The sequence below is a fragment of the Biomphalaria glabrata genome, chromosome 5 (genome assembly GCF_947242115.1).
Source record: "Biomphalaria glabrata chromosome 5, xgBioGlab47.1, whole genome shotgun sequence".
Classification (NCBI taxonomy): domain Eukaryota; kingdom Metazoa; phylum Mollusca; class Gastropoda; family Planorbidae; genus Biomphalaria; species Biomphalaria glabrata.
The window spans coordinates 51,168,325-51,181,311 of NC_074715.1; the positions used below are offsets into that span (position 1 = coordinate 51,168,325).

Sequence of the window (12,987 nt, forward strand, 5' to 3'; positions counted from 1 at the left end):
CTCTTGGGTTTGTTAACTATTCTGCCTGAGCGTGTTACATAAGGTTCATTTGGTCTAGAGGTGTTAGAAGAAGCAGTGTGTAGTGGCGGCTCAAAATCTAGTGTAGTTTGTAATCTTGGACTCTCTAGATCTAGTGGTTCTGGTTGTTCTGAGATGTCATCTGGAAAGTCATAATTGTTGTCAAATCTGTTTGCTTTCTCAGAAGACTTTCTGATGTGTTTTCTGTTTCTTCTGTAGACCTTATTTCCACTTTTGACATTATATGATCTAGGCTTAGAATGCTTCGAAACTACTGTTCCTGGTTTCCACTTAGAATTAAGTTGCATTCTGACTGCCGTTCCGTCTTGTAGTGGATTATGACTCTTAACTCCTTTCCTCTTATCATAATAATGTTTCTGAGACTGTTTCTCGGAGTCAAAGTGTTTCTTCACCACCTTGAGATCTGGTGTCTTAGGTGTGAGTATTTCCTCGCTAGAAGGTAACAAATTTCTGGGTCGGCGTCCCATGAGTAATTGTGCTGGCGACAAATTAATATTACTCAGTGGAGTAGTTCTGTAGTCTAATAGCGACAGAAATTTGTCTTCGCTTTTCTTCCAAAGTTTCTTCACTGTTTGAATAGCTCTTTCAGCCTCACCATTAGAACTCTGAAAATGAGGACTCGACATTTCATGCTCTATTCCGTATGATTTACAGAAATTCAGGAATTCCCTTGAAGAGAACTGTGGCCCGCTATCTGACCTTAACTTTCTAGGTATTCCATGGCATGCGAATATACTCTTCATTGCTTCGATGATATCTGATGTAGTTTCCTGTGACAGTTCTTTGACATCAATAAACTTTGAGAAGTAGTCAACTAGAAGCACATACTTTTTACCCTCAAAGTTAAACAGATCACACCCAACCATGCTGTATGGAAGGTCTGGTGTCTTGGTAGGCATCAGCGGTTCTGACACATTTTGATTCTGATGTTCAGCACACCTGCTACAATCCCTAACTGTCACTTCAATGTCTGCATTCATGCCTGGCCAATACATGACTTCTCTGGCTCTCTGCTTACACTTGACTATTCCTAAGTGAGACTTGTGAATCAGATTTAGCATGTATTTACGTAAGCTTGGTGGCATGACTATTCTCAGACCTTTGTATATAATACCATCCGAAGTTGATAACTGGTCTCTTGAATCCCAATACGGCCTGACTTCAATTGGAGTCTCGCTTCTTGTGTCTGGCCAACCAGTCATAATTACTTCCAGAAGCATTGAAAGTTCCTTGCTTGTACAGTCTTTAATTTCACTGTATTTCGAATCACTTACAGAGATCATATGCACTGAATCATCTGTAAATTCACATGTCTGTGTATCAGTATTTGGTAGATGTGCACGAGAAAGTGTATCAGAGATAAACATTTCCTTGCCTTTTCTGTAACAGACTTTCAGATCATACCACTGTAGTCTTATTAGCATCTTCTGTATTCTCATTGGTGCTGACAATAGAGGTTTCTTGAAGATTTGCTCCAGAGGTTTGTGATCATTATAAACTGTTACTTCTTTACCAAATATGTAGCAGTGAAATTTGCTTGTACTATACACAATTGAGAGCATTTCCTTCTCAATTTGAGCATATCTTGTTTCTGTATCGGTGAGAGCTCTTGATGCGTATGCAATTATACGACCTTCCTGGAGTAATACTGCTCCCAGTCCATCTGTACTTGCATCACATTCTATCTCTACGTTCTTGTTGACATCATAATATGCTAAAACTGGAGGGTTTGTACAAAGATGTTTCAATTCTTTGAAACTCTTGTTTTGTTCATGATTCCATTGAAATTCTATATCATCTTTTAGAAGCTTTCGTATTGGAGCATCTGCTTGACTTAGATTAGGAATAAATTTTGCTAGGTACTGAATTAAACCTAGAAATCTTCTGATTCCATCTTTGTCTTGAGGAGCTGGCATGTCAATAATTGCCTTTATCTTTGCTGGATCTGGTTCTAAACCTTTCTCTGACAAGATATGGCCCATATAAGGTACTCTGTTTTGCCTTATCTTGCACTTGTCATAGTTCAGCTTTAGATTGTACTCCGTTGCTCTTTGCATGACTTGTTTCAAAATGTGATCATGATGTTCAACATCTCTACCAGCTACTAGAATGTCGTCTATGATGACATATGCTCCTTCAATTCCTTGAAGCATTTCATCCATAATTCTTTGGTAAATTTCTGGCGCTGATTTGATACCAAAAGGTAATCGTAACCATCTATATCTTCCCAGAGGTGTGTTGAAAGTTGTGAGAAATGAAGATTCTCTTTCAAGCTTTATTTGCATAAACCCTGACTTGGCATCGAGAACTGAGAATATATTCGAATCTGGAATATTAGTGATCACATCTTCAATAGTTTTCATCGGGTGATGTTCCCGTCTGATTGCTTTATTGAGATCTTTTGGATCAATACATATTCTCACTTTGTCATTCCTGAACGAAACAACCATGGAGCTAACCCATTCAGTAGGTTCATGTACGGCAGTAATAAATCCATCAGCTTGTTGCTGCTAAGCGACGTGGTGGATGAATAACTCCTTTAGCATTTTCCTGTAACTGAATCTTGTATTCTCCTGGCAGTGTTCCAGTTGTTTTCAGCATTTCAGGAAATTCTCTTTGTAACTCGTCTTCTGCCTTGGATTCTATGCTGTCTATCCGTTGTAGTAGTCCTAAACATTCTGCTGTGTCACCACTCAAAATGTTCTCTTGACTAATGTCTACTACCTCAAACCTTGCTTTCACCTCTTGGATATTATTTTTCAAAGGTAGCACTACTGCTCCTAAAGTCTTAATAACATGATTAGAGTAAGACTTGAGCGACTTTGCTGAATAAGCAAGTTTTACTTTGTCTTTGAGCTTTTCAAACTCTGACTTGACAAGAATGTTACATCTTGCACCAGTGTCGATACGAAAAATTAATGTCTTGCCATGCACGACTAGTTTTACAGTCCACTTGTCTTCGACGACATTGATGTTCTCAATATTACCCTTTCTATACTGGCTACTTGCAGTGCTAACAGGTATAATATTTTCATCACTGTGACTGTCATCTTCTACTAGATTGACGTTGCGTCTTTTTCTGCACATTTGAAACCAGTGGTTTTTCTTCTTGCAGAAATTGCATGTGGTTCCTATTGCTGGACATTTTCCCTTTTCGTGGTTCTTGCCGCATTTACTACATAATTTATCTGAGTTGTCTTTAGACTTCTGCTTGAGTACATTGTGTGACCCTCTCTTGATCGCTAGAACTTCTTGGCCCCTAAACATTTTCACTTGGCTTTGCGACATCTCATATTGTTGTCCAATTTCTATTGCCTTGCTAAGGGTCAACTTCTGTCCCTGATCAAGAAGTCTTAATTGTACCTTTTCGTGTATGACTCCACTAATGATCAAATCAATAAGCATATCGTCTGGGTTGTCATACTCACAGTCCATAATGAGAAGCTTTAGGTCTTTAACAAAGTTATCAAAACTTTCTCCTTCTACCTGCTTTCTCTGATGTGCTCTAAATCTAGACACTCTTTTATTTTGTCTTGGCCTTATGTGGTCTTCTATTTTCTTTAATAGCAATTGCGGATCTCCCTCTTCACTATCAGTAATATTTAGAGTTTTGTAAACCTCACGGCCTTGTTGACCTATCCACATTCCCAGCCATCCGGCTTTTTGTTTACTATCGGCACCAGCTAACGGTCCTTTGAAACAAAAGCTCACCTGCTGTTGAAATCTTATAAACTCTTGATACAGATCTTTAGCATTCCAATTCAAGATTGGTTGCTCAAAATAAAAAGAAGCCATTATAAGATTAATAAAAACCTTTGTCTGGACAGCTTTTTAAGTTTTATTCTGACACCATGTAGAATATTCGTGTTACACAAATAACAAACTAGTGTTTAAGAGGGAAGACATATTAGGAACTCCATTTATTACGTAAACACAAGCGGTGTTGCACTGACGCGCTAGTGTGCAAATGTACATATATTACTATTATGTTACAACATCCAAGCCCAAACCTCTCGCGGGATGACATGGGATGGCAGTCGATGGGGCCCTCAAAGTGACTGTCTAGATTCCATACCACACCGCCAGTCAGACACATTGAACCATGTTTAATTATCAGTTTTTTATCACACCATTCAAAGTGAAGTATACAGATTTGTCTTTCTCTGGCAATTCTAATTTCTGTTTAAGTTTTGGTAATCTGCTTTACAGTTTATCTTCTTTGTTGATTTATTTTCAAGTTGTCATTTTTTAGTGTTATATCAACATAATCATGTATGTTTACTTATTGTGCTTTTTTTTTCATTTTTATTTGTAAATCGTATCTTCTCTCCTCCTGTATCTAAACCATTTTTGTATTCAATCATGTTTTAGCAATAGTGGATTAACATTTAAGTTGTCAAAGTTTTAACTCTTTCTCTCCGTAATTATTTACCACATTCTAGTGGAATCAACATTGGTATCGTCAGTTAGGAGAGAAAGAGTTAAGATCAGTACTTCACTGTCTGTTGAAGGACTTTATAAATTACTTTGCAGTTACAGTAGATTCTGATCCTGTCCTTTAATTTGCAGCAAAAGTGTGAGCAGTACTGGCCAGATGATCATGAAGTAGAAATTGGTGAGTTTAAGGTCAAGCTGAAAAGTACTGATACTCTTGCAGACTTTGTGATTAGAAAATTGGAAATCAGTAAGGTTGGTACATATACAGATGTGCAAATTAACTGAGCCTTATAGTTGTTTGCTTTGAGGGTATTAATATGGAGTTGAAAAAGTATTAAAATGGGTAATTCATTGTCCATAAAAGAATCTCATTTAACTTTGTAGAAATAAAACAAAAATTGTAAAATGTTTTACATGTTTCGGATGTTCCTTCAGAGTTGAAGATAATTTACTTCCTAGTCCCAACCTCCCACAGGACGATGGGAATGGGAGCGGGCAGGGTTTGAACCCGGGACCATCGAAAAATCAAAACAACATTCCAGTACGCAAACTGCATAACCAGGCAGCCATCCATTTAATTTATTATGTTTTTTAAATTTTTGTTAATTCTCTTACAAACATTTTATTGCTGCTGCAAAAACAATTTACTTTCATTTAATTACAAAATCATTGTTTATTTCCAGCCAGGGGAGAGTTCTCATTTCTGCACTCAGTTTCACTTCACTTGTTGGCCAGATAAAGGTGTGCCTCCTACATCTTGGAGTTTGGTTGATTTTGAACAGAGAGTGTCATTGTTCCCTACACAAAGTCCTGTTGTGGTTCACTGCAGGTAGACTTTCCTTTTCCAGTTTCTTAGAGAAAGCTATTCTAAGACTAAGACTTAGACTGCTTTATCGATCCTTACAGAAATTTGTAGTGATTACAAAGACTCTTTTCTCATATAAAGACAACACAACAGAAAAATACACATAAGCTATTTAAGAACTTCTTATATACCTGTTTTATTTATTTTTTTAAAAAGTTAGTTTACAAGTAATGTAAAGATTAGCTTCTGTGTAATTATAAAAAAAAACTTCAGTAAATACAACTTAGAAACTAACTCTCAAGTACTGTTTTATTTTCTCCATTACATTAAATCAAAACTCTAATGGTGTTTTTCTCTTTTTCAGTGCTGGAGTTGGTCGTTCTGGAACATTCATTGCACTTCACAATCTGATTGGTCAAGCTAAAGAGACTGGCTGCATGGATTTTTACAACACAGTTGTGAAGTTGAGGCAGGATAGAGTGAACATGGTTCAAACTGTGGTCAGTGTGATACAAGTTTATCTAGTGGGATTCTATATTGTAGAACTTTCTATCACATTCTGCAAGCTTTTTTTTTTTTTTAAAGATTTTTTATTATAAAAACAACATCAGAATAGATTGCTATCATAAAGTCCTCACTTGGTGTTTAAAGCTTTTAGTATTGAAACAAATGATTATTATTATAGCTTTTATATAGTGCTACTTTCATGCTTATAGCATGCTCAGAGCACTTTTGGTCCTATCTCATTTGTGGACCAGTTGGGGGGGGGGGTATCTAGGAGTTGGTTTTCCGTGCTGCCTCTGCCCGAGTCGGGTGTCGAACCTCGAGCCCCCCTTCTAGGTAGCCAAGCCAAGTTCATTAGCACTTGGCCTTATGAATAAACATGACAAGTAACATCTAATAATAGCAGCACTAAGGCAGCAAGGTTATTGAGAGAAGAAGGGGAAGAAAATATGGCATTTATAGATAAGCCCAGAGGAGGACTTGAACCATAGCCCTATCACCTAGCCACAGTTTAACATCTACCTAGACCATCTAGATCTAAAACAAAAAGTCAATATTGTTACCTGGCCTTTGCATTACCATATTTTATTTAACTTCGTAGAAATCAGAACTTAGTAAGGATAAGGTCACATTTGTTTTAATACAAATCAGAATAAATACTAATAAATTAAAGTTTATCAAACAATTCAAATCAAATAGATTAACTATATCATACAACTTTGAGATTTATAAATCACTTTGACTGGCATCAAACTACCAATTTTTTAGTTAACATACGTTGTAGCATATTATTTAACAAGTAGGCCTAATCAAAAACCTGCCAGGTAGGTCTAGCATGTTAGATCTACACGTTGAATACAGATCTTTTGAAATGATATATATATATATATACTATACTTTAAGTTTTATCACCTAATTTTTCAGGAACAGTACATGTTTCTCCATGAAGCAGCTCTTGTGGCTGTCATCTGCTTAGACACTACAGTTCATGCCAGTGGAATTCAGGATAAATTACGACATCTAGAGTCCAAGACATCCTCTGGACAAACTTTCTTTGAAAAAGAATTTAAGGTAAATGACTCTGACACAGTGTTTCCCAAACATTTTCCTTGATGGAACACTATGCAGCTTCTGAGTATCTACCAAAACACTTTGCTTATTTTTTTTAGAGAGATTAATTCACATAGTGGTTTACTAGTTAATTATTTTAGTAGTTTTAACTTTTTAGAACACTTATTCTGGCCACGTGGAACACTAGGGTTCCGTGGAACACAGTTTAAGAAACACTCTATAAGGAATAGTTATTTAAAAACGTAACACCATTTGGCTACACTTGTTCTATTTTTTTAAGAATGATTTTTTTTTGTGTGATTTTCATTAGACAATTAATATTTTTAGCAAACATACTAATAAATGTAATACTTAATGTTGCTATGAATTTGTTTCATTACCCATCAGGCTGTGTGTGATATTTGTGCTGACAGCAGAGACACTACAGATGATGAAGGATCAGGAGGAAGTATATTTAGCTTATACATCAACAGCAAAAGTGCAGGGAACAAAGTGAAAAACAGATTTAGCAACATCTTGCCAAGTTAGTGTGCTTTGACTTTAATGTCTGTGGCATTTTACGTCTCGAGAGACAATCTTTTCCCATTGCTACTTCTCATGTGACTAAAGAGGTCAATCCATGATACAGTTGCAGCTGCAGTCACAGGTTGGGCATATGTAATCACCAGGTGCTGTAGCATTTTCACCCTTCTTTCTTCTACTCTTGTGTATGGCATCTGCAAAACGGGACCCTTCCTTTATGCTCGCTCTCCATGTGGATCGATCCAGTTCATATACATCCGTATACGGTAAAAGTGGATGACCAGCAGCTCTCTCCTGCCTTCTGTTAGATTTAATAGATTAAGACAATTAGATACAGTGCAGATTGAATTAAATGTTTATATATTAATGTACAACAGTTTTTGTGTATTATGTGAATATTTTAATAAATATTTTTCATAGTAAAATTTATCAAAACAAACATAGTACTATATTTAAACCAAGTTAAGCTTGCTTAGTGCACTCGTGTCCAATCTCTTTTTTAAACTTATGGAGTAGGAGGTTAACTAGAAGTTTTTTGTTGCCTTTTGATATTTAGCAAACACAACTCAGATAAAGTTAAGCTTTGAATTACTTTAGGTTCAATGTCCTTCTTTCTCATTTATAGAAAAAGGTAAAATTATGAAAGTAACTAGTATACAAAACAAACTATACTATTATCACTTCTCTGCGTTTGAATTTAGCAATTGTTTTTTTTTTCTCCAGAAGATAAATGTCGACCATTTTTACAGATAGAGCTCAAAGATCAAGGAGATTACATCAATGCAGTGACTGTACCAGTAAGATTTTACTTTCATAGTCTTTTAAGAAAGCTGTCAAAACTTTTACAATCTAACTTCAATTTGTAATAAATATATATATATATATAAGCAAATTGGCTTTGAAATAATTATCTTTATTTAACATGTCTACAAAATTATTTTCATTTAGTTAGTATTATATGTATATATATATAAACATATTTCTCTATTGCTCTCTTTTTATTAATCTAATTTGTAAATAAATCCAGGACTTGCAGAGTTCTGTCATTATCTCAATGTGTTCTATTCTAATTAGAGTTTTACCAAATCCAAGGATCAGTTCATAACCCAACTACCCCTGCCTACAACAGTCAATGACTTCTGGAGACTAGTATCTCAAAATAGTGCTACTCTTATTATTGCCTTTGAACTGGACATGAAGGACAATGACACAGTAAGAGGTTTATTTAATATTATATACTTGACCTCAAAGAATAGTCTTATTATTATTATACTAAGTTAATCTATTTAATTTTTTTCTTTGAAAAGTAGATTTCTTTTGAATTATTCAGAACTTGAAATTTATAATTATGAATTTGAACTGTACTTCCAGTTTGTGACATCCTCTATTGTCCTTTACTTTGTTTGGCTTAGGGAATAATTTTTTTTTTTTCTAGAAATGAGACATTTCTGGGAACATTCCATACAAATAACATTAAAAACATTTGGGAAAGAGTCAAACCCTCAAACTATTTAATCTTATCTTATAAAATACAGTCGTTACGTTTCGATTTCCAAAACATTCATACATGACACAGTACCAGGCTAAAAACAAAGTAAGACTAGAGAGAACAAATGAGAACTAAGACCGATCATGTGAAGGGATATCAAAAGGCAACAATGATACACTAACCTCCTTTAAAGATTATTCTAATGAACCTCATTTGGGTCATTAGAGTAAACTTAAACTTTTAATCCACTTCATTGAAAAGGCGATTATACTAAAATGTTGCTAATGTCTAGTAATTTATTGTACTTGGTACGAAAGATTCATAAATACCACATATAAGTTTCAATGTTTTACATGTTTTGTTGCTCTGTCAGATTTGAAGATGATCAAATCTGTATTCAATTCTCCTGCAAGATTACAGGGAAGGGCTGTGGGCAGGGGTCAAACCCTGGACCATGAAAATGACAGTCCAGAGCACCTACTATACAACCTGGCTGCATGTTTTATCATGTATATATATATTTAGATCCTAATAGTGTTATATTTTTAAATTCTTTTTGTATTCTACTATAATGTTGTCTAACCTCCCTATCAGACTATAGGCAGCTATCTGCCGGCCAGTAAAAGTGAACCCCTCCATTGTGGAAGTGTTGACATTCGATCAGGTCCTGTCACCAAATGTAGCTGTTGGGATGAACAGACACTGTATCTCACCATCATCAAGAAGAAGAAACCCAAAGCTCAGAGTTCTATAGCAGTAAGTCTCATTGTTTTCATGTAGGCTTCACTGGTTAGGCATTGGATTAATTTTGTTTTTAATTGGACTAACTATAAACACAGCTTGAAGGCAATCTTTTAGAATGTGAAAGCAAATGGTTTAATTTCTTGGCTGCTGACCCCAGAGTTCAGTTGTTAGGATAATTTTGGGATGTCTGGGACTCAAGAGACTCTAATCACTTCTGTTCGATATTAATATTGGACTGGGAAATTGAATTTTAATTTTAGTTCAATAGATTGCTTATATTTATTGTTGAAGTTTTAGAAATAAGGCTAATTATGAAGAACAGTTCAGTTGTTAGGGTAATTTTTATATGGCTGGTACTCTGAGACTCTAATTGTTTCTATTTAATACTAAATTGTACTTGGAAATAGAAATTTAATTTTAGTCTAATGGATTGCCATATCTATATTTGCTGTTGATGTTTTAGAAATAAGACTTAGTTATGAAGAAAATAATTGTAATCATTTATGATTCAATCTCAGAATATAGAAGAGCAAACTGTCACCCATCTTCAATTTAAAGGAACAGTCATCAACACGCAGAAGTTACTTGAGTTCATTTTATATTCTAGGTCACACATATCTAGAAAAACTGGCAGAGTTGTCTACACTTGTAGGTAAAATGATTTTATTTTTTTCGGTGAAATATTACTTAGTTATTATGAGAGAGCAGATGTTTTTAATAGTTTTTGGGTTGTTTAAAAAAATATTTTCATTATTTTTTTTTTACATTTTTTTAGTCCATTTATAGTTATCCTTTTTTTTTCTATAGAAATGGGGCAGACTTCAGTGGCTTAGCTTGTGTCTTGTCTCTATTACTGGACAGAATGGACCATGATCACAGCATTACTGTACCACTTGTTGTCGGAGCTATTAAAAGCATTCGACCACAGGTTATTCCAACCCTGGTGAGTTACTGCTGTAGTAAATAGTTTGTAACATAATCTTACTGAGCCATGGTACTCTTGAAGTTATCAATTTGAAATTCTATAAAAAATTAAAAAATAATTTTCTTTGGAAATTTTCTTATGTAAAGGGAGACAATATATAAGGTAAAATGCAAGAAAGATAACAAATATGTGAAAAATTCTTTTGAGTTTTGTGTAGTGGGGAATACCTCCCCTAATGTATTTAAAAAATAATATTCTTGTATTTATAATTGGTATTTGAAATTATAACATATTGTACTTGTTTTACCTTAATGTGAAGTTTCAAAATTATAAATTTCAGTTTTTACCACTTAAGAAATTCTATTTCACAGTGGTTTAAAAAATGTTAGTATACAAATGTCTATATCAAATAAATTACTGCAAGATATTTTGGTCTTTACATTACTTAGGGGAAGAAATGGACTGGTAAAAGTATTTAGTTAGGGTTCTTTAAGGGAAAGTTTCATAACAAACTTTAAAATTTTTAGGTAACCTTTTTTAGCGGCCCCCGTAAGGGGAAAAAGCCGCTATTAGGTTTGTGCAAAATGTCCGTCTGTCCGTCTGTCACACTCAGATCTCGAAAACTAGAAGAGATATGAAAAATATTATTTCATCATTAAATCCGGCTTGAAAAGTTTAGGTGCAACGGCTACTTTTGGTTTTCTAAAAGCAAACCGTTTAATTTATAAAATTAATTATGCAAGCGATTTTTTCATAAAAATACACCAATTCTAAAACAATTAGGTAAATGTAAGGGAGGCAATGTTACAGTATGCTAACAAAGATGGACAATTTTTGTGTATTTTCAGTATCACTAAGTCAAATATATTTTTAAAATGTACAGGAAATGTTTACAACAAATACAAATAATAGTTAAAGACGTTTTTTCTGGTCAACTAGCTGCTAAAATTAAAAGAAAACATTTCTGTTTGTTTATAAAGGCTAATAATGCACTTTGTATGTAAATATCACGCACATTTTTTTAAATGGACTTTTTAATGCAGCGATTTTCGTGCAGTAGCGTAACGTCGCAACATGATCAGGTGCTAAACCAATTCCTTAAACTTTTTTTAAAAATCAGATTTTATTTATTTTTTGTTTAGTGCCCCCATCCGAATAAAAGAAGCTTATTTTTGTGCGTTTTGTCTGTTGGTTGGTCTGTCCGTCACGATTAGATTTAAAAAACTAGAACTCTAAAAGCTATTGAAAATCTGATTTACCCTTTAATGTTCCTCCCATAACATCTCAATAGTTTTAAGTATCTAAAATTGATTGTTCCGGATTTTTTTGTGCAAAACTAATCAATGCCAACAAATGTTTGTTTGCTCTTCTAACTTATATTACATTCAATTTCCATGCTTAAACGTTGCAAAAACACATTATCAATAATATGTTGTTCCGTTTTTTATGTAAATAGCATATTAATGCTAAATCATAATCTCTATACTGACTTATATTTCATTAAGTGTAAAAATGTTCCGGATATTGTTTTATAAAACATGAATTATGCCTAATGATTGTTTGAAATCACATAAGGCTTTTAAAAAAAGTAATTTACTAGAATTGATTACTGAAAATTACTTTTTATACATTTAATTTTCTTGTAAAACATAACATAGAAGTTTTGTAATCGATAAAGAAAGTTACGGATTTTGTTTCTTACAAATCGTCGCCAGAAATTTCCGAATTTATTTAAAAATCTACTAACGCCAAATAATTGTTTGAACTCCCTCTTCTAATTAATAAACAAATAATCTTCTCATTTACGAAATAATGTTTTTACGGATTTTTATGAAAAATATTTTAACTCACTACTCTCTTACAGTACATTTAACTTTCTACCTAAGACATTAAAAAATCTAATTATCGTTAATATTATGTTCCGATTTTTAAGGAAAACAGAATCCGAACACCAAAGTAAGGTATGAAAATCTCTCCACGTGGCTGTAGTACATCTAATTTTTATACGAGACCATCCAAAAAATTTAATTAACGGTATTACATTTATCTGAAATTCTCTTTTTCTTTTACTATTTATACAAACATCCGGAACAATCTATTATATAAACTTTTCAATTGTGTTCATACCTAAAAATTATTGCGATGTTTTGAAACGTAAAATAAAGGTTAATCAATTTTTAATAACTTTTAGTTGTTTTTTTTATATCAAGATAACGGACAGACCGACTGACAGACAAAACGCAAAAACAATGTGGCTTTGATCCTTTTTAAATAATATCTATTAGAACTCAGTGCACCAATGTCTATGAACCCTCGTTAAATATCTCGTGTAAATAAAGACATTTTTTTTATGGTACCGGTACTAGCCTATTGTGAGGTAATGGAATTTTTTTTCTTTGACGTCATATGAATGGACTTTTTAAATGTAATGTTAAAAGAACGCACTCGGTG

At 33.8% G+C, this 12,987-nt stretch overlaps 1 protein-coding gene across 1 annotated transcript in view; it reads left to right on the forward strand.

Annotated features, from left to right (window-relative positions):
* LOC106052058 (receptor-type tyrosine-protein phosphatase T-like) overlaps nucleotides 1-12,987 on the forward strand; it is a 41,550-nt gene that overhangs the window by 21,292 nt on the left and 7,271 nt on the right. The window contains exons 15-24 of the mRNA XM_056029690.1: nucleotides 4,609-4,728; nucleotides 5,160-5,305; nucleotides 5,646-5,781; nucleotides 6,710-6,856; nucleotides 7,244-7,379; nucleotides 8,102-8,175; nucleotides 8,453-8,590; nucleotides 9,462-9,623; nucleotides 10,130-10,263; nucleotides 10,419-10,554. Coding sequence (XP_055885665.1) covers nucleotides 4,609-4,728; nucleotides 5,160-5,305; nucleotides 5,646-5,781; nucleotides 6,710-6,856; nucleotides 7,244-7,379; nucleotides 8,102-8,175; nucleotides 8,453-8,590; nucleotides 9,462-9,623; nucleotides 10,130-10,263; nucleotides 10,419-10,554 — 1,329 coding nt within the window. The remainder of the gene's footprint in view (nucleotides 1-4,608; nucleotides 4,729-5,159; nucleotides 5,306-5,645; nucleotides 5,782-6,709; nucleotides 6,857-7,243; nucleotides 7,380-8,101; nucleotides 8,176-8,452; nucleotides 8,591-9,461; nucleotides 9,624-10,129; nucleotides 10,264-10,418; nucleotides 10,555-12,987) is intronic.